Source organism: Typopeltis vanoorti, chromosome 7 (assembly GCF_054136105.1).
Source record: "Typopeltis vanoorti isolate ZY-2024b chromosome 7, IOZ_Tvanoo_1.0, whole genome shotgun sequence".
NCBI classification, from domain to species: Eukaryota; Metazoa; Arthropoda; class Arachnida; order Uropygi; family Thelyphonidae; genus Typopeltis; species Typopeltis vanoorti.
This window is the reverse complement of record NC_143555.1, coordinates 43,272,362-43,295,428: the sequence shown is the minus strand read 5'-3', so window position 1 is coordinate 43,295,428 and position 23,067 is coordinate 43,272,362. Positions and strand designations below refer to the sequence as shown.

At 37.5% G+C, this 23,067-nt stretch overlaps 1 protein-coding gene across 4 annotated transcripts in view; it reads left to right on the top strand.

Annotated features, from left to right (window-relative positions):
• The first annotated feature begins 8,893 nt into the window (after positions 1-8,893).
• LOC150104631 (mitochondrial genome maintenance exonuclease 1-like) overlaps positions 8,894-23,067 on the top strand; it is a 64,457-nt gene continuing 50,283 nt past the window's right edge. For 2 of the 4 annotated variants that reach the window (XM_090395828.1, XM_090395831.1), the window contains exons 1-2: positions 8,894-9,245; positions 17,343-18,183. In XM_090395828.1, coding sequence (XP_090251954.1) covers positions 17,469-18,183 — 715 coding nt within the window. In that variant the 5' untranslated portion in view covers positions 8,894-9,245; positions 17,343-17,468. Of the gene's footprint in view, positions 9,246-9,498; positions 9,561-17,342; positions 18,184-23,067 lie in introns of those variants that run through there. The other 2 variants (XM_090395830.1, XM_090395829.1) reach the window with 2 other exon arrangements.

The window sequence follows — 23,067 nt, the reverse complement described above, 5'->3', positions numbered from 1 at the left end:
CAATTTGGAACTTTGTTTAATCGAATAGAGTGATATGAAGCGTTATCAATTATAACAACAGCATTTTTAGGAAGGTTTGGAATCAGTTTTTCTTCTGCCCACTTTTCGAAGATCGTAGAATTCATTTGCCCATGATAACCTCCAGTAGTTGAATTGGCTTTGTATAGTAAGTTTGAATTAGGTAAAAAAAAAACATTTCTCCACCCGCACACCAAATTATTATGCGCCGCGAGGCATTTCCGGTTTGTAGCACTCCAAATTCTTCTTTAGACTGCCAACATTTTCCATAAGTTAAATTACTATCAATCCAAGTTTCATCTAGATACACAATCGGTCGTTTCTCCTCCCTGAAACGTCTTATTGCTCTCAAATACTGCGTTCTAGATAAAACAATGTCACTTCGCTCCATGATAAGTTTCCTTTTATTCTGGTACTTTTTAAAACAAAATCCGATTTCATGAAGTATTTTCCTTAAAGTTTCTCTTTTCCAAGGAAAATTAATTTTTTTTTTTTTAAGCGCAGGAATCAATTTCGGAACAGTTGGCACTCTCTTCTCGTCCGTAAAATTCGTGAATAGTTATTCTTATAACGTCTACATCAAAATGATTCAAAGCTACTGTTTCGATGGCTTTCTTTCTCTGGCGCTTTTTTATAGGAGATTTAAATTTTGGCTTACCTTCACCTTTTGATTCCCTACGAATTCTTTTAACAGTCGACCCCGATACTCCCGCAATTGCACTTGCATATTTTATGACTTGAGAAAGGGGAACAAGGAGATGGCCTTCTGACGATTCTTTTTCGCAGAATGTCAGCACATTATTCAATATTCTTTTGCAAGAGCTACTGAAACGTTTAACAACAGAACTTGTTGACTGTACTGGATCCATCATACAAATTAATAATAAAAAAATAATGCAAAAAAGCGACAACAAAAACGAAGCTACTACAGCGACAGACAAGAAAGCACGTGATTTCGCATGTTTGCGACCAATTCGTACATCCTTCATTTCTTTCTCCCCTTCAGCATGAATCGACTATTCTTGGCAAAATTCCAAGGTGAGACCTACAAACGGTGGGTCTATAGCTCTATTTTGTTACAATCTCTGTGCATGTATCCGAACATGTATTCTCAAAAGCATTTTCCAGACACCACTCATATGACAATATAGACATTACAGACAGATATACGGGCTCTGGGCAGTGTCCATGTCTTTTAAGTAATGCAGTCCAAGGCAAATCCTATGCTGCAAGTTATATTCTCTTCAACTCTGGAAGGTTTCGTAACTTTTTAAGGTTCTATCTTATCTAGCTATAACACTGAATTAATTATATCATTATAATTTGTGATTAGCATGCTAGATTGAAGCTTAATAAGCTTTTTATTTCAATAATTATTCAATAAATGCCTCGAAGGCAGCATTAACACCTTGGTCCGTGGGCTGTGTAAGTTGGTGTTCGGTGAATGAGTTAATGAGATGGCCATGGTCTGGTAAATACAAGCGGTCTTAAGTAAGTCTCATGCGTCATTAGTAGGTGACCGTATTTTCATCGGTTAAAAGTAATATTTACATACATCTTGTATTAGACAAACAAAGAAGAGGAATGCGGCCTTTAAGGTTCACTTGTTGAATTCACATTTAGATTTCTTTTCTCTTAACTTGGCGTTGTTAGTGATGAATATTATTATTATTATTACATTCACTCTCTCTTGGAGTCAAATTTATGTGGTGTAATATTATTAATATACTTTACATATGTACAAATATTACTTTAACCATTGTTGTCATTTTTGAAAATCATAAAATTCAAAACATTTAACTAATTTAACTAAATTGATTAAATATGACATTCTTTGGAGGGGACAAAATATATATGTGCTTTTTATAGAAGTTTCCAAAATTAATTTCTGCTTTTACATATTTTAATTTACATGAGGAGGAATTTAACTTTTTCACTTCTGTATACTGTGCATATGCATCGGAAAATACACTTATTTCTGCGTCAGTTCTCGAGTTAGTCGATCTGGCAAGGGATGCAGATTTTTTTTTCTCAGAGAAACTTGTGTTTTTAACCATGAACATCAACCTTAAAATTCACACTATTTCAGATACCAATCGACTGGAAAGCTTTAGAATCATGAAATGGCCGTGACCGTCTGCTGTACTCTCTGTCTCCAATCCTCTAAAAATTAGCGATAACCATGTGCTTATCTTTCGAAGAGGCTAAAGGTGGAGTACAGCTGCCCATCTTTGGAAGTGGAGTGAACAAGGTTCTGATATTGTATTTTCTTAGAAGAAACAAATAGATTCAAAGGCAATATATCTATTCCTTACATAAGTACAGTTTCACATAAATTAGCAAATGTTCTAAGAAAATACAATATCGGAACCTTGTTCACTTCCAAAGATCCGTTTCTTAATAAGCCACCCAGAACATTGTCATCATCAACTAAAATACCCTTGTGTATATAAAATATTGTGTGATTGTGATATTACTTATTTTGGGCAGACAGACAAATCTGTCGAATTGCGTATGGAAGAACGCATGAGGGACATTACTTACAAGAGACAGCGAGCCAGTGCATTATTAAGTCATATCCTTTTCTCGGCAAATCCTAATGATGAAAACCAAAGTCACAAAGTCTGCTGGGAAAAATCTACTAACATCTTCCGTTGCAATGATGAGCTAGAGAGAAAAATCGTGGAATCTAGAGAAATCATCTTCAATCTTGTTCATCTAAATAATAACTTGAGCTACAACCTCCCAGATAGTCATTCAGCTGTAATCATGTACTGGCGTTCACGTGATGGGCAAGCACGCACTCTCCCAACAATGCAACAAACGAAAGAACAGCTTTAAATACAACTACAACGTTTTCATGCTAATTATGTATAGAGACTCTTTATGTTGTTCATAGTCTTTTAACCTTCAGTGTTTAGTGTTTTTTCTTTTTTCTTTCTTTTATAATGTCACCTGATGAAGGCTGTTACAGGCCGAAACTAGCAGTGTTTTTATATTAAAACGTTTTTACTTAAATCTCGGTTCTAGTCATTCAATTCTTCATTAAAAAAAAAAAATATATATATATATTATATATATATATATATTGTGAAATTGACCATACTGGTCGAAGTAATGTTTTGCTGAGAATAGTAGTTGCTTTAGCACTTTATGGTAGTATTTATAGTAGGAGGCAAGAACGAAGATATAACCGAGTATAGGAATTCTCAACGTTGTACTTCGTGGATGTTTGAAATAGCAATAGTAAACAGCTACTCTACCGTTCTACCATATATATATATATATATATATATATTTTTTTTTTTTTTTTTTTAATCATAATTTTACTGACTCGGAACACCGAGATAAGGTAAGATGATCTGATCTGATCATGTGGCTTCCTCTCTTTGAGAGGGTTGCAGCTGATTACTATGGAGATAATGACGCAAGGTGGTTTCCTGTTGCCTTCCTTGCCGTATTTCTATGACTGTAACCTGTGTGTGTTCACGGGTTCGGTTTGCCTGCTTGTGGGATGAAAAACCCCAGATAAACTGGCGGAAAAAACCCTGTTGTCCACGCCCAAGACCGGCTAACTTGGCTATGGCTGAGGAAGATCCTTAAGCTCCTCACGTCGTCAACGGGAATCGAACCTAGGACACTCCTTCCCCAGGCATATGGTTGCGAAGCGCAAAGCCACTAGGTTAACCGCGCGGACTAGTTTCGTCGGAATGCCGACTTCTTCAGGTTTATAAATTATCACAAAAACTGGAAAAAAAAAAGCAAGATAAAACATAGACTTATAATATATATATATATATATATATATATATATACACACAGGGCCCAAACGTGAGGGGATGGTAGTACACACCGAATCCACCAATATTCGTCATAGAAAATCCACCAATATTCGTCATAGAATATGCGGCCACAAACGCAGTGATATTCGGAAATGAAGGACAGACAGGTTTCCAGAGTGACATTTATTGGAGATCATTACAACAAATGCTCAAACATCCGCCCACCAACGTTGATACACTCGGCACAAAGGGGGAGTAGTGATTGGCATACCTGCTCATAAACACCTGGCTTGTCGCACAGATCGCCAGCTGCAGCGGACAGTCGGGCTACCAGATCCTCCGCAGAGTACACGGGCATCTCGTACACGTCACTCAAATGACTCTTCAAATGTCCCCACAGAAAGAAATCTAGACAAGAAAGAACGGGAGATCTGGGGGGGAGGGGCACGGAATGGGACCACCGCGCCCAATCCATTGGTTACCAAATGTGGCATTAAGATGCTGATGCACGTCCATGCTGAAATGGGGGGGTGTCCCATCATGATGGAACCACATATGGGAGGGAATGGTGACTTGAACATCTTAACCTGTTGCAGAAAAATACGATAAGTTCGCCCATCGAGGCGGTCCGGCAGTAGGTAGGTAGGGTCCAATTATGTAGTCATGCACGATCCCCGCCCAAACAATGATCGGGCACATGGCGCATAGGATATCGCTCACGGTACAGTCTTTGCACCCCTCTACCATTGCCCTCGGCTACGCCGTACATCAGGTGCATATCGGCTTTCTCTGCATTCGTAAACTGCTCCATCTCGTGTACAGTCGACGCTGAGAATGCTGGGGTTTGGCCAATCCAACGCTTTTAAGCCGTGACGCCTCGTCTGTGTCCCCTACTGGCACCGGGCTGCGTTTGCGGCCGCATGTTCTATGACAAATATTGGTGGTTTCGGTGTGTACTACCATTCCCTCATGCTTGGGCCATGAATTCTGGGACACCCTCTATATTTTTATATATTAGTGATCTCATATAAACAAGTTAGGAATAACAGCAGTCAAATTTGAACTGGCGTCCACGTGGCAGGTCTAGCGTGAAGCGTTAGTGAGTGGCAACTATCTTGAGAGTGCCAGAATTGAATCACTGCGCTACGTGAGTCAGGTAAGCTATTGCTTAGATTACTGTTCATGTGTGAGGGGTACAGAACTATTTCTTTTGATTCTAGGATGCGTCTTTCTAGTTCGTCAGCGCATTTATGAATATTAGTAGTAAGATTCCAGTCTATCTGGTGTTGACACTCTTCTGAATTAGAGTTGGCAGAGAAAAGGACATAACTGGAGAGGGTGCTTGCACGGGTTCTCTTATACAAGATATCACGTTGATGCTCTTCGAGACGTAGTGAGATCGACTTATTGGTTTGCCCATAATATGGTTTTCTGCACCTGCAGATGATTTTATAAACTCCTGGAAACTGAAGTTGGTTGTGTTTTGGCTTGGGTTGACTCAGGAAAGAAAGAAGTTTTGGTAGGGTAATGCAGTAAGTTTTATTTAATGTTGAATTTCTTCAAACTTTTCGCCAATTTTGGTGATAGAGAACTTACGAATGGTAATTGAATGTGTGCAATAGGATTGGAGGTATCTTCTTGCCGAGGTTGGAGACGTGGGTATAGATGGTTGGTAATGCTTCGAGGTGAGTAGCCGTTGTTTAAGAAGATGCTTTTCAGGTGGTTAAGTTCAATTTGAAGATCTTCTGAAATTAGAGATCTCGCCCTATGGACCAGAGTGGAAATAATACCGAGTTTCTACAGAGGGAAGTGATGAGAGGAGGCATGTAAATATCTATCTGTGTGAGTTGTTTTTCGAAAAATCGAAAATTTGAGACAATCAGCATCCTAGTGATCTTTAAATCTAGAGAGGCGAGGACGCCGTCAAATTTCCGATGCAAATTTGATGCTTTGGTGGCGATTATTCAAGAGGACTTAGAAACCTTCCTAGATATGCAAAACTTTCCAAAAACCTTCGTGTACTCTCATGTCCCTTCTTATTTTGTGTGGAAGAATAATAAGTTCACAAGAAGGAAGTCGGGAAAGGGTGTTGATGGTTGCCAGCAGTGAAGAAGAACCTCGCGCTGGGAAGATTGTACACCATCCAAACAACACCGAGTGTTATCATCTCTGCCTGCTGCTACATGAGGTTCGAGGCCCAACATCCTTTTCAGAAGGGGCTAGTGCCATAGGGCGCTAGCACCCCCTCCCAAAAGAAAGAAAGAAAGAAAGAGTGCTGTAAATTCAATTCTAGTCTTTGACTAGAGGAACCTTTTCTAAGTGCTTTTTTTTCCCGACCAGTTCCAGAGTTGGTAGATATCTGGCATGGGCAAGTGGTTTTTTCCTACCAGAAATTCTTTTTTTTTGTCTTGTAAACTGAAGAAAATCGACCGTAGAACCCACACTATTTTCAGACAGTAAAACATAGTGTTAGGATTAGCGACTACGCAATGGCGGCACTTGTCAGCCCCTCTCTTCACCGGATGTTGTGTATAATTAGTGATAGTCTTGGACCAGATATCTCTGATTTGCTACCGGTGGAGATTGAACTGCCCCTCAGTCTTTAAAATTAAAATATTGCTAAAACAGCTTCTCCTATTCCCCTGCATGGCTAAAACATCTTCGATATGACTAAAACAGCTTCGCCTACTTCGCCTATAGGGAATAAAATTTTTTTAATAATAATAATAAAAACAAGCTGTTACAAAACAAGTCAAAAATACCTATAGGTTTAGCAAATTGATAAATGACATACACAAATTGATAATTGATCAATGATAAATTGATAAATGATTGATAATTGATATACACAAATTTTAATATGAAACACACCTTTTTATTATCGTCTGGAATAACTTTCATACTAGGTTTAATGAAATCAACTAATTTCACAATAACGTCTCCTAAGTACCCAATATTTATTAAGAATTCAGTTAATTATTATTATTATTACGAGAGATCGCTAAGAACTCATTGAGGGAGGCCACAAATCACTCACACATCAGGTCATGCCTTGCTTAAATTCTTTCACACTATCTGCCCTCCCTAGTTCCAAAGGCACGCCATTTCAGTCACACACCACTCATGATGAGAGAAAAATTTAGTTCTCATCCTTTTCTTGATAGTATTGATCCTTATATTTCAAGGATGCCCTCTTGCCTTTTCCTCATCTCCATAAAAGGAAAAATTCTGTCTACTGGTCTTGAATGACCCTTTCAGAAATTTATAGGTCTCTGTCATATCACCTTTCTTTCTCTTTTTTGCTAATGTCTGCAGTCACTAGATCCTCAATTTCTCTCTTCTCGCTCTTCATAATCTATATTAGCAGGTTCCGAAATCATCTTTAACACTGTCCAGTGTACCGTCGCTACTGTATCTTACATAATCTGAGTGACTGAGACTAGATCTGCGCACAATATTCCAGATGAGGCATACCAAAGCCTTATAAATGGCATATGGATTTCTTTATCCTTATATGCAGATGTTGGTTTCAGCATTGCAGTTATTCTCTTAGTTTTATTTGCAGTCTTTGCTATATCTTGAACTTCAATTTCCTGTCTACTGAAATCCAAGATCTCTAGTCTGTCAATTTCTTCTAGCGCAGAGACCCGCTAATATAATATGACATTGGACATCTCATCACATCAAAGTGCATAAGCTTACACTTACTAAAATTGAACTGACAGCCATCTTTACATGCTCATTTTTCCAGCTTATTCAAATCATTCTGCAAGTAATGCATGCAGTTGCATGTCTGATTACCTTGCCTAAATTTTCATCACTGCCTGCAATTCAATAGTCGTATTTTTCGGTTAAATCCTTTTCACTGGTCAATCTAAAGACTAAATAACAATTTACCAAGGACAGATCCCTGGGTACACCATTCACTTTAATTCTTGGAGACTCACATCTATCATACATCATTTTTAATATGCATTCAGCTATTCTCTTATCAAAACTAATAGCTTATAAATAATCCATTTCCACATCCTATATCTTATACAACAACTTTCCGTGTGGAATCCTCTTAAAAGCTTTAATAAAAATCGAAAAGTATTATGGTGTATTCATTCTCCTTGTCTAAATCAAGAGTCACAGTCATTACGAAATATCAGCAAGTTACTCAAGCATCACCTCTTAGTAAACTCCTGCTGTCATTGCGAAGGATAGATTCTCTTTCAGCCCATTTCTGTATGCGATCTGTTATAAACTTTTCCAAAATCTCTTCACCTCTCCAGAGATACTGATAAATAGAGTTAATGACACTCGTTTCTCGTCTTTGCATTCCTAAGCACTTGATGAGTTCACATATAAATGTTATTGCTTGCTTTTCTATGATAAATATGGATGAACAGAAGGAATGAAATTTCTTTCCAAGTGTAATAAGCCACTTATTCCAGAGGAGGTTAAGATTTGTTTTATTCCCAGAGAGAGTAAGTGTAGGCCCTTCAGCTCTAACTTTTGAAGATCGATAGGTAATAAAAGGGCGAATTTAGGTGCTTTATGTTTATTTATTTGTCTGTCTTCTATCCCTCTAAGGGCGTAGAACAAACTCTTATAGCTTTTACATCTGGAAATGGGTACACAGCAGGACCCTTTGTTATCATTGATTATTGAATTCATTTCTTTATTCCATTTAAAGACTTACGAGTGATGACAGTACGATGTATAACTACCACCACCATCAACTAGTCTCTTTGTAACTCTTCATGCTGTCACTGTCTGAAATGGTGCGAGTTCTACGGTCGATTTTTTATATTTTTTGAGATGTGGGTTTAAAACTGGAGTTCAGTTATGTAGGAGCTGTTTGCGTAAAAAAATTGAATAACTTCAGAACTAGCTTGAAAAAAAAACTAGAAAAATTTTTTCAAGCTAAACATGCAAGTTGTTTGGTTTTATTTTATTTTATGAACATTGTTTAATTTTACAAACTTCGGAACTTCCATGAGGCTAATCATACACTAGTAGCCATAACCAGCGATTTTAGTTGTGATTTTCTACTTTCCAGTAGGGGGAGTTGTAAGTCCGAAAAAAAAGTTGCAAAATACGAAATTTCTTTCGCGGTAATATCTTAAAATAGCGTTGGTGATGTTGAGTTATGTTTATGTTGCATGAACTTTAGGTTTCTATCATTTACAGTTCAATTAAATTGTTGTGCTTGCAGTTCTTGAATGTCATAACGTAGCTGCTCTAAGATGTGTGATATTTGATACTACTGTGGTGCAGAGCAAGGTGTTGAAATTTAAAGTTAATTAAATGTAATGCCTATATACGTTTCATCGTAATATGTCTTGTAGTTCGAGCTCGTTAGTTCCCAATGCTTCTTACTTGTTTACTTAAACATCATTTGTCATCGATATAGAATGACTTCCATTGTTCCGATATAACGAAGTACATAGGAACGATGTAAGTAGTCAGTTCATATTTTTTAAACGTTTCTGTTTAGACATTCTATTCATTATCCTGGCTGCAAAACATGAAGTAAGGGATCATCCATGAGAATGATTTTCAGAAAGGGATTATTATGTGACACCTCCAGGGAGTCCAAAGACTCATCAAGGGAGAGTGTGCCAACAGCATCGAACGATTGGGCCCCTTCCAACCACTAACCTTGCTCAAACTTGCTTAATTTTTTGCGTGAGCCATTAGTATTGGTACAGCCAATTTTCTGGATGAGTCGCGATTTTCTGATAGAAGGAAACGAGGGATTTCCAAGAAAAGGTTGGATGACAAGTTTTTGTTAATGTATAACTGTGTTTTCATAGTGCGACAATATTGAACATGAAAGACGTGTATAATCGACCGTTAATTCTCGTCTCTTATACGAATGTATAAGAGACGAGAATTAACTAATTATAGATGTGCGCACACACACACCATCTTCTATTCAGATTCATGAATTATCATTGAGCAGATACAACTTACTGCAACACTTATGGAATGCTCTGTTTGCAGCATATTTGGTAGAATATGATTAGTGTTAGTTCTTATTTGAAGTGAATTTGTCAATTTTCTCATATTTGGTTAGTAAGCTTCTTATTTATTTATTTAGCGTTTGGCCAAGAAGAATACATGCATATGCTACCACACACACACACACAAAAAAAAAAAAAACCACACACAAGACAACGAAATGCATAAAAGAATACAATATTGTGAACTGACACTGTAGTCATCTATACATATAAAAATATACAAGTAAGCATAAAATTAAAATTGGATGTCTAAGTTCGACAACCAGTCAGCAGCATCAGTGGAAACTGTTATAAAGTCAGATACTGATCCCATGAAAGCTCTGTGAGGACAGTCAAATGTGATATGTTGTATAGTTTGGTTATCCTCACCATCACAAGATGAGTTTGGTCTTATTCCCCAAGTAAATAAGGAAGCTCCACACCTATCATGGTTGGTGTGAATCCTATTTAGAGAGGTCCATATTTTTCAAGGTAGGCCGAACCCTGATGGAGGGCTGTTTTGGTTAAAGACAGTCTGGCAGATTACCGGGACTTTGGCAGTCCATTCTGTTCTACCATGCTATTGTTGCATCATAGCCCTCAGTGACAAGTTGTTATGCTGTTATAATAGGCTGTGTCTTGACTTAAGCCTCTGCGATGTAAAGCTGTCAATGTCAGCGTGTATAGGAAGCAGTGGGTTCTGGCAAATTTTGTTATAATCAACAATCAGGTTGTCTTGGCGTCGTAGTTGTGACAGTTGTATGTGGTTCATAACTGGTAGCCAGTATGATGGAGTAGTCTTTATTGTTCCAGAAATGATACGCATTGTCTGATTCAACATAGTAGCAATTAATTTAATGTGTGCACTGTTCAGCCAGACAGGTGAGTAGTATTCAGCAGTTGAGTAGATGAGACCCAGAGCAGATGTCCTCCTTAATATAAGCGCACAACCCTACCCCAGGTTGTTCTGGCAAGTTTATGCATTATGTTATTTCTAGTTCTGAGTTTGGCAGCAATATTGGAGAGATGTCTGTTAAAGGAGAGGGTTCTGTCCAGATACTTTGGATTAAAATTTTGCGGTAGTATGTTCCCATTTAGTGGCTTTCTTAAGTAAGCTTCCAACTACAATCAATTAAACTTTTTAGGCAGTATCAGAAACACATTGGTTACTTTGTACATGAACCTTTTGTTGCTATGGAAACAGTAGGGTATCATGCCATTAGATAAAAAAAAAAAGTTTCGTTACACAGAGAGATTTTTAAATAAATATATGTAAATATAAAATTATACATATATAATTTGTTTTTTTATTTTATTGCTTTATACAATGACACAACCATATATATATCCCTACTTATCAGTATGCTCCTTATCATAGCAGCAATATACGCATTGCATTGCACAATATAAGGAGCAATTTAGACCACTACCGACCATTATCCCTAGATTTGAAATTCATCCACTTCCTAAAGAACCAAACTCTGTTTCAGGAAGTGGTAATCTGATCACAATATATTCTCATCATTTCAGAATGTAACAGTTCACATTTATTAACATTAAAACTACTAACATTTTTTTTGTTGTTGTTGTTCCTACTAATGAAAGGTTATTTGTAAACCTATAGTACACTCTTAGGCCTCCCATGGTACATATTTGTACCATGGGTGGACTAAGTTTTTTTTTTCCATTTTTATCAATTTTATATATTTTTTGCAGTTTTTTTTTTTATTTATTTTTACATAGTTCAGAAACCCTGCTCTAGAGACCAAACATGGATCTTTTTCAAGCCACTTCTGGCCTCTAATAAGTTGGGTGATGAAATTCATCTCTCACCTAAAGATGATCACAAACATCCATCCCATGATGGGATCTGAACCCACACCTTGTTGATTTGAGAGGGTACAATAACTATTTAACTAATGAGGCTGGAATTGCTCATATGTCTTGCTTATATGTCAAGCTAAATGTCTCTTCAGATCTTCCTCAAGGAAGTTAGCACCATTCATCACTTTATAATTCTCCCCAACTTTTCACCATCAGCAAAGAACTGGAGATTCCCAATTCATATGGAATATCATTAAGAAATAAGTTATAAAAACAGAGGTTCAAGAATAGAACCCTATTTTTCACTGGTTACCTTCCTTTCTGGGACACTGTCCCACCACACATAACTTGCTGGTATCAAGTGGAGTCATTTCCCTCCTTTACATCTAACTGATTTATTATCTATCTATCCTAATCTTATCAAGTCGATACACCCACTTGTTAGGTGGTACCCTATCAATGTCTTTGCAAAGTCCAAAAATGTCACTATATATGAATCTCCCTTAACCACAACATTTGTCATCTTATCATAAAATTCAAGAACAAGATTGTTAAAACAAGACCTTCCTTTTACCAGTCCATGCTGATGTTATGCATTCTCCAACGACAGTGCTTGTGTATTGGCACTATTTTACCTTCTTTCCACTCTTTTGGCACTCTTCTCACTTTAAGACTCATTAAATGACCAAGTCAAAGGCATCTAAACACCTTTTGCATATTCCTTAAAAAATGTGGATATGTCATCCATTTCCACAGCTGTGTCTACATCTTGTAAAATCAACACGATACATCCCTTCACTTCTAATGCTTTTATCATTTTTTTCTCTTCTAGGCGTTTTCTAACATGATCATTCTGTAATTTATTCTTCCTTTTAGTTTCCACATAGTGGAAGAATTCCTTTGAATTTTCTTTGACTCTACTAGCCAGTCTCTTCTCATCTTACTCTTCCTTGAAATTTATAGTCTGCATTTTATACTCCTCTTGCTTCTGATTATTATTTACTGCCTTGTACTACCTCCTCCACATCTTCTTTCTCCACATTGCTTGCCTGATTTCACTGTTCATCCATTCCATTCTGTCTCTAATTATTCACTTAACTCTTGCTTTACAGTTGTATATCATTAGTAATGTCTCCTGCTTAGTTCTTGTATTCTGTCAACCTTCCCCACCTCCCACTGAACATTAACCTATGGAATTGACTACATAGACCTGTTAATTGACTATAATTCAAAATAATATCCATTCTTGATATTAACCCTTTCCTGTTTGACTTCACCAAGTTGATGCTTCATCTAGTGATCTAGTGTTGATGCTTCACACTGCTACCAAGTGATAGCAGTGAGAAGTATCACTGTATCCAACTACATTCTAAACCATATGTTGCTTCCATCACATGCTGTTTATAATAGTTATCCCTCAGAAATTCAAATTCACTCTACTTGTTTAAGTATGCTGTTCCTTCCTGCCAGTTCACATTCATCCATCTGTTCACTGGACATCAACAGGTGCTGTCCTGTTGTTTGCTTTTCTAGAGGTTTCAACTCTCTGAAGATCAGACACACCATCCATCAATCTCGCTGACAGTCTACTCCTTCCTCTTTTTACAGGAACTTCACCTTCTATTACTATTTTGAGAAGTCCTCGTATCCTTTCCATGTATCCAGAGTATTTCAACTTTCTTCTGTCAATATCCTTAAGGAGCCTTAAAGTTCTACTGATCCTTTCTAGTGCCCATGCATTTGTCTGCCTTTCAGGATCTGATATTCTCAACAGCCTTCTAACACCATGTCTCAAAAGCAGCTATCTTTTTCCTATCAGACTTCTTTAGGTTCCAATTCTCGCATTCATAAGTTGCTGTTGGAAAAACAGCTGCATCCAATCTTCAACTTTGTTCCCATGGGGGATAGGAACAATTCTAGATATTAGACAGATCTCTGACTGTTGTCTGGCTGTTTTAGCCATTCCTAATCTTCTGAACAACAATTTCTGACATCTTCTGAACAGCAATTATTCACATTAATAATAGAATCCTAGGTACTCCAACTGGCTGAATCGATCTATCACCTATCTTAATTCCTCTCTTGAGCTTCTCCAATGCTACTTGGATGATGTCCTCAGCATAGGTACTAAACAAGTGAGGAGAAAGTAGACATCCTTGCCTAACTCCCTTTCCAATCTGAATCCAGTAAGTTAACCCAACACCTGTTCTTACTGTGGCTCCTTGCACATTGTACAAGTGAGCTATCAACCTGACTGTGGGTTGAGGAACACCCATTTCTTTCATTACTTCCCACAGTTTCACATGCTGAACACAGTCAGTAGCTTGAGAGTAGTATATGAAACATACTACCATAGAGAGTCTAAGTTCTTTATACTTTTCTGTGATCTGTCTAAGGCAAAGAATCTGATCTCTGATACTCTTACTGTTCCTAAAACCTGCTTGTTCCTCAGGCATCTTTGCCTCGACTTTGGCCTCCATCCTATTTAGAATGGGGGGGGGGATATCAGCTAACACTTTTTATTCCCTTATAAGGAGTAGGCATTTTAGCCCTGTCTAACTTTTTAGACTGAGTGGGCAGTTCAACCTCCACTAGTAGTCAATAAGAGATAACTGGACCAAGGCTATCACTAATTAAAGCAATCTGCAGTGAAGAGACTGCTCAACAACTGCTGCCATCTCATGCCACCTAACAATATTTTTAATGTTTGAAATAGTGTGGGTTCTACAGTCAATTTCTTGGAACAAAAAATCCGAGTTTCTGGGAGAAGAAAACCTGCTTGCCTGTGCAGGAGATCAACTAACTCGGGAACCAGTCAAAAAAGGCTTAGAAAAAGTTCCTCTACTCAGCGACTAGAATTGAACCGGCAACACTCTTCCTTTCGGCAGTTTACTGCTGAGGAAACACCACTTCCACTGAGCTACACAGGCTTATTTAGAATGATCTTTAATAAAATCTTGCTTTCATTGGAGATTAAACTAATAGTTCTTGCCATCTTTTGTATATTCCTTCTTATGTAGTGTATGAAAACTGATTTCTTTGAGTCTAGGCCATGATCCTCTCTCATATCCTTGTAATCAATCTATGAAGCACTCTTATCCTTCCATCCCCTGTAACCTTAACTCTGCTGGGATTCCATCTGTACTTGGGGTGGGGAGACTTATTGCTTTTAAGCTGTTTAACTGCTCTTTCAACCTCATGCCTAAGTGGAGGAGGTTCCAGATCGAAATTTTTTTGGTAAGAGGACTCTTCCAAATTTTTTTTTTATCCTCTCTGTTGTACAGTTCTTCACAGTACTGTGTCTGATTTTCATTTCTTCTGTTAGTACTGCTCTATTCTTGTCTTTGATGACATACAATTTGGTCCTAAACTTGCGCTTTAGGTCATGAACCAAACAAAACATAATTTAATAATTGTGCCTCCTCACATGGTACTCTATTTCTTCATATTTATTAGTATAAAACTTTTCTTTGTCCTGCCTGATGGCTCTTTTGACCTCTCTATGTAATCTCTTATATTCTTCAGTCCCTGTGTCTTTGTTTCTCCAACCACCTTCTTTCGATTAGATCCCATGTTGAATCTGATATCCATGGATCTCTTAGTCTTCTTATTGGGCTCAGATACTTCTTGGTTATATCCTGTATTAAAACCTTGACTCCTTTCCAAAGCATTTCCTGTGATTTCTCACTAGTCTACAAAAAAAATCATCTAACTGATTTGATCTTTCTTCTCTGAACCCACTAGGAATTATTCTGACTCCAGTCTTGCTTGACTTGGAAGGTTTCGGAGTCTTAGTCATACTTTGGCTCTTACTAGCTGATGGTCTGTATCACAGTCTGCTTCTAGACAATTATGCTCATCAGAGATGCTTGTCTTCCACTGTTGGAGAGCCAGAATGCAATCAGTCTAGTGCTTTCACCTATCAATGTTAGATATCCAAGTATGGGTCCATCATGGGTGTTTCTGACATTGATAGGTGAAAGCACTATCTGTTAGCATGGGCAAATGCCAGCATTCTTTCACCATGGGTGTTACGTTCACCCAGACCTAACATGCCACACTCAGGCTTAATTCTCATACACTTTCCCACTTTTGCATTAAAATCCCAAGATGTAAAGCACATCTCTCCTTGGTAGGCAATGCTAAACAAATCTATAAAAAATTTAGTTTAATTCTTTATCCAAGTGTAAGCAAACAAAGTTTGCACCTGAAAATATCTTCAGGACTGAGGTAAGGTAGTGCAACACAAGGCAACTCCGAGCAAAGGTGGACCAAGCTCTCATCACTCCTTGTCTCAGTATCTCCCATAATGCAAAGCACATCTCCTTGCAGACATGTATACTGCTATGCATTAAGGGAAGGGCCACTACCCAGTTTCAACCTTTATTGAGGTCTCGTCCGTGGGAGGCAGACCCAAACGTGGAGATGTCATCTCCATTACATTATTGCCCAGCTTCCATGTATGGCCCCTAGTCCTTCCACCGCCAGTTCATCATCTCCCGCATTATTCCTCACAACAGCTGATGAAGCATGAGATGTATTATAAAGCACAACCGTATTAGCATTTTGTAGTGAAGTCACTGCAAGAAAAATAAGTCATAGGGATGCAGAGACTCTTTCCACATAACTAGGAAGTTATCCCGCATTGGCTAGATTGGTTGGAACTTCTGCCTACTAGGTGAGGCAGACTCTCACTGCATAAGACGAAATGAAATAGAGAAATAGGAAAGATTCACCCCCCCCCCTTGAATACTCTAATAGCATTGAGGAGAAAGAAGCAAGAAGAAAAAGAAGGGGAGGGACTAGTCTACGATAATATAACAAATGTATATTACATAAAGTAAGGCATAGTCCAGCATCAGGTTCCTCGGGTTTGCCACTCATGTACTCACTGAAGTGAGCCCTTGAGGGAAATGCACATTATAGTCATCCATTAGAATTATCATCCTTTTACATGCTCAATCGGTTTGTGTAAGCATTTTGCAATCGTTGCCTCTACATTCTATCATCCTATTTAAATATACTATTCTCTTAGTTTCAACCACACCAGATAGTCTCGAAATCTTCACACATACTTGCAGTCTTAATAGATAAGATTTCCCTGTTATCATTAACAGTGCACCCCTCCTGATATCTCTTTACTGTTCTGGATGATTTTATATATCATCCTCAGTCAAGTAAGTTCACTTCTCATGTCAGTTATCATTAAGCATACAACCATAACAATCCCACTTTGAGGCCATCCCAACAACCTTCTCCTGCTCACACTAGCAGCTATACTATACCACTCTCCCTACTTCCTTTTCTGCTCTTTAGTCTGGATCTTATTCATATTCTTATCATCCTCCCTCTCATAATATGAATAAGCATGAAATTATAAATCAATTTCTCACCCCTATATTTATTTTCTATCTGTGCCTTTTTATCTTGAATCTACAAACAGCTTGCAGAGCATCAGGATAAAAGTGAGTGCTCTGTTTTTCTGCTTATGGAGTAACTGCTGTTTGCTCCATATGCAGAGCATCTTTAAATAATTTGTCATTTCTAAATGAGTGCATGTATACGTGAATTAAGATACACTGAAGTGATTAATCATAACATATTTAAAATGTGAGATTCATTATTTTGAATATGTAAATCTTGTTTCTCTCTTTGATTTTAAAGTGAAATTTTATTTTATTTATTACCTTATTTTTAAAGAATTATGGATAATTTTTTTTTTTAGATGAATACACTTTTTTTGCTCTTCAGAGAAATTTGCTTCAGTAAAAAGGTGCAACTTATGTCAACAGATGAAGTGGAAGATTAGCCATAATTATGCAACTTTTTTTGTTTTAAAGGGGAGACAAGAATGATACTTCATAATTTATTAGCAGTATGCCAGAGTCATTCTTGCATACTTAAAATAATTAGATTTAAAACATCTTTTAAAATTTGCCACCCAAGACGTTCTAAAAAGAAGAATTGTGTCATTAAGAGTGTTACTTCTGAGACTGGCTCTGTAAAGGTTTTAGAAAGTAAATCATCTTCATTAGCAATGAGAAAATTAAACTGGGAAAACAAAGCTCTGTTTGGACCTCTGATCAAAGAAACACAAATTACCAGTGATGAGGATGCATTTCCTGATTGGCTTAAATATATTTCAACTGTTCGCATTATAGATTCTAAAAAACATATTAATTCATGTTATGATGCTAGCAAAAGAATACAGAATACACAAGATGAAGAACCAGAATTCGAAGTTAAAAATGTTATATGTAAAACTGAACCAGATAGTTATAAAATTCAAACTTCAGAGCATTGTATTTTTAACAGTAAAGATATTGTGGCAATTTCAGAATTTCCACTGCTAAATACATTTCGAGAGTTTGATATGTGTAGTGATGATACAGAACCTAAAGAACCGATACCAGCAATTAAAAAGTTAAATGTCAAGAGTGTTTATCCTAGTGTATCAACAATATTAAGCAAGACTCTTCCAGAAGAAAGAGTAGCAATACTAGAGAAATGGAAGAAGAAAATGGTAGAAGAGCTTGGTGAACAACAGTTTCAAAATTATCAACAAGGTAGGTTATATATTGTCATTGATTTAATATATATTACTTAACTGACTTTTTTTTCCTAATGAAATATATCTTCATCAGAAAAAAAGAATCTCTTATAGTAAGTTATAAAAAAAAAAAAGTTATAAAAAAGTTATATAAGTTATAATAACCAAAATGAAACAAAGTTAATAATTATCAGTCATACATTCCAGAGGCAAAAATTAATAGCACACAAGTACAGTGTATAGGTAGCAGTTAAGAGTAAAAGAGTATCGATTTTGTTACTTCTTAAAAAGTTTAAGTTGTAGATGTTGGAAACACCTCGTGGAAAAGCTTTTGCAGAGAATAGAAGTAGTTATATGAAAGAAGGAAAAGCAAGTTTAGTAAGTTTGCAGCCAAAGTGTAAATGGATATTTAACAGTTGCTGTACATGTTTTAACAGGCTTAGTGGAAAGTAGACTAATTATGGATGTGGAGAATGGTCATGGAAGAACTGTAGAAAACACAGTGACTAAAGCAGATCATTTGTGAGCTAGTGGTTTAAGTGTGTGTCAATGAGAGGAGTGTTGATTATCTGAACTGCTTTTTTCAGGATTAAGAATTTTGAGAGAGTTCTATTTTTAAGTTACCCAGAACATGAGAGAACAGTATTTCTGGTTGAGGTAGGATTTTTCTTGCTGGTAATAAGACAGGCTTGAGTTTTTTGGCACTGAAATTTACTAAGTTGTTTTCACCCCATTTCAGGATGTTAAAGAAATCAAATGTTCAAATCATTGGTTATGAAAGATCTTGAGGTCATCTAACATTAGGGTGGTGCAGGGTTTATCAAATAATGAAGAATATACTGTCATTCACAAAACTGAATAAGATTTAAATTCAGAAAGGAGGGTATTGATGTAAAGGAGGAAGAGTGTAGATGACAGTACAGAACCCTGAGGCACAACAGCATTGATGGGGAAATCTGATCAGAGGAAGCCATTTGTACTACACGGTGTGATTGGATTGCAGTTTCCTTACTGGTCATTCACCATGCCACATGATGAATGACCAGTAAGGAAACTGCAATCCAATCACACCGTGTAGAAGGGAGGCCATAAGACAGCAGTTCTCCTTCTGGACCGAATCCTCCTGATATTTAGGAGGACTCAGTGCCAGACATGATCAGATGTCTTAGAAATATCAAGAGTGATAACGTTAGTTTCTCTAAATCTTTACATGGCTTAAGTCTAAGGGTAGGTGAGATTAGCTAGGAGGTTGGTTGTAGAACAAGAATGATTGAATCCATATTGGTGATCACCAATTAACTGATGAGGTCCCAGGTAATGAAGAAGCTGGTTGTTGATAATTTTCTCCATCACTTTTGAAAGTATTGAGGTAAGAGCAGTGGAATGATAGTTAGATGGCTGACCTTTGCTTTTGTCGTCCTTTTGTGGGTACAAGATGGATGTGGACTTGCTTCCATGCAGTTGGGTAGATGCCAGTAGAATAGGAAAATTTATATTGACATTACAGAATGGATATCAATTCTGGAGCACAAGTCTTGAGCACATCTGGAGGAATACCATCTGGACTAGGAGTCTTATTAGTATCAAGATTAATGAGGGTTTTCTGATGTTCTTTTGATGAAAGTTCAGAAGAGGTGTGCAGTCGACAGGTTTATGGAAGTATGGGAGGTGATTTGCTTTGGTCATCCAGGAGGAGTTGGAGGAAAAAACTGATGCCAAGAAATCCTTTTTCCTTGGGTGAAGTTATCATAGTGCCATCAGGATGTAAAATGGTAACATGGAAGGGCAGAAGCTATACCCATCAGCCTTAGCAAGGAATCGGAAGGCTTGACTGCCAGTTGAGTGGGAGGTGAATTTATTACATTTCATTCTTAGATTAGTGCATTGGATCAGAGACTTGGATAACTTTTTTTACGTTTCTAACTTGTGCAAACTGAACGAGAAGCCAGAGTTTTTAATTTTAGCCATTGAACCTAAGCTGCATTTCTATAATAGATGGCAGAGGCACATTTTTTTGAGAACCAGGACTTGGATATAGATTGGGGGATTTGCAGTGGAGTAGGGAATGAAGGCTCTCATTCCTATGAGAATTATTCACATTACTAGTTCAGTGCAGATATTTAGATGATGAGAGTGAAAGTAGTAATCTGAACCATGGAAAAGCAGCATAAAAATTCCAGAGGTCATCCCAGTTGGCACTATTATAGTGCCATTGGGTACAAGGCTGAGATTGGCTGGACAGAGGACCAACTGTATAGAAGGAGACTTGAATAAGTTGTGGGCAGAGTTGCCAATGCTCTTCCTAAACAGTTGTCATTACTGTTTAGGAAGAGCAGACATCTACGGTAAATTATTTGGAGGGAGAATTGGTTAAGAAAAGTTAATATACTTGGATTTTACAAAAGCTTTTGATAGATTACCGCATGAAAAGTTGATAATCAAACTAGAGCAGATGGGGTTGGCTATTAGATTAGTGCATTGGATTGGAGACTGGCTATCTGATGGGTATCAGCAAGTTGTGTATGGGGGGAGCAGTATCCTGGAAAAGGAAAGTCACTAGTAGTGTACCTCAGGGGTCTGTTTTAGGGTCATTACTGTTTAACTTGTAAGTTAATGATATTGGCAAAGATTTGGATGGAGATATTCAGTTGTTTGCAGATGATGCAAAGTTGGGATGAACTATGAAGAGTAGAGATGTGGCCTTACAAGAAGACTTGAATAAATTGAGTGATTGGGCACGTCAATGGGGAATGAGAGTTCAGTGTTGCACAATGTAAGGTTTTAAAATTTGGAAAACAAAGATGGGAATTTATGCTTGGTGGGGATATATTGTTGGAGGTGGAGGAAATAGATCTTGGAATGATAGTGGATAAGGATCTGAAATTTAGGGGACACATTGCCAAAATTGTGAAAACAACACAAAGACTTCTGGGAATGATGCAGAAGACACTGACTTGTAGAAGTAGGGAGATTCTTGTTCCATTGTATAAAGCTTTGATTAGACCACACAAGGACTACTGTGCCCAGATTTGGTCACCTGGTTTTCAAAAGGACGAAGAGATGTTGTAAAGAGTCCAGAGGCGACTGACTAAGGTATTTCTGACCTCTGGAATGTAAAATATGAGGAAAGATTGAGAAGATGCAATTTACAGAGTCTAGCGGATAGGAGGAAGGGGGTGATATGATAGAGACCTTCAAGTTAGTAAGGGGTTGTTATAGGATCAATGTTGGAGAGGTTCTACAGAATACAGTGGGAGATAAGGGGAGAACCAGAGGTTATCCCTGGAAACTGTATAAAGAGGGTGTGAGCAGAGGCATGAGAAGCAGGTTTGTGAATGATTGGAAAGCCTTTGCCTAAGAGTGTGGTGTCTGCAGAAAATTTGAGTGTGTTTAAGATGTGGTACGATGCACTGTGTATGATAAAAGGACCTCCTAGATGAGTCTTTGACTCCATAGGGTCTTGGGTAGTAATAATAATAATAAAAGTCAAGAACATTGTTAGAATGATGAGGATTGTCTGGTATTCTTGTTGGTAGATTGGCTATTTGTGTTAGGTCATGACTGATGGCAAAAGATGCAGCTTCCCTACCATCTTGATCTGTGAAGTTAAAATAGGGGAGCCAGTTTGTGTTATGGATGTTAAAGTCCCCAACTTTAACATCCATAATAGATTTGTAAGAAATCAGTTTTTATATGATAGTCAGAAAGGACAGCAGGATTGTTAGTTAGGAGAGCAGGGGCAGCCATGAAAGTTAAGTTTGCATGCAATTAAGGAAGGGGTGAGAGCTAGATTTTTCTCTCATAGAAGCATGAGTTAGTAGAACAGTTTGCCTGTTGAAGTAGTGATTACATCTAGTGTGAATGAGTTTAAAAAGGGTATGAGTAGCTTCACTAGCTGTACGACCTCTTTTGGTGATGTGTAGCCTCTCTCTCAGTGAGTCTTTGACTCCCTGGAGGCGTAATAATAATAATTAATATGGAAGAAAATTGTCGATGGTAAACTAGTAATAAAGTAAACTTAATCCTGTAGTACTATCATCCTTTATAGTCGCTCTTGAGAGTACTTATCAGGAATTCGATTACAATTATGCACACAAAAATTCATTGTTTAAGTGAGCATTTGCTAAAGTGCAAAAAAACACTTGCTTACTGCATTCTTACTCAGTTTCCAAGGGTAGCCCCTAGTTCTTCCACCACCAGATGTGTTCTGAAAAATTTTTTCTGAATTAATCTTGTAAAAACCATCAGTAATTTGTATGTCACAATCATATCATCCCTTTTCTGTCCATCAAACAGTTTCTGTGATCCATAAATCTTCAACCTCATAAGGTTCATTCCATAGACCTGTTACTATCATCTTCACTCACCTCTGGATCCTCTTCACGTTTTCCTCATTGCCAAGAAACCCTGTCACTTGGATTTGTGTGCAGTAGTCAAGTCAAGGCTCAACAAAGAGGAACAATAACCTGCTTGTATCTGCTCATCAAAGTATTCTTCAGTAACCAAATAATCCAATGAGATGTTTTAGTGACTTTTGCTATATGCCCCCTAAACTTTAACTCCCTATCCACTAACACTCCCAAATCTCTGGCTTCATCAATTTCCTGGAGCACAGATCCACTAATGTGGTATACAGCTGGTAATCTTTTCACTCAAAATGCATAACCTTACACTTTGCCACATTAAAATGACATCCATTCTCCTTTGCCCAGTCTCTCCAAATCATCCTGGAAAATTTTAACATCGGCAAACAACTGAACAGTTCCTCTCAGATCCTTTCCTATATTGTTAATGTACAATACAAATTAAACAGTAGTGGTCCAAGAACAGAACCCTGCAGCATGTCACTAGTCACAGGCCTTCTTTTGAACTCTACTCCTGAATAAACTACTCTCTGATA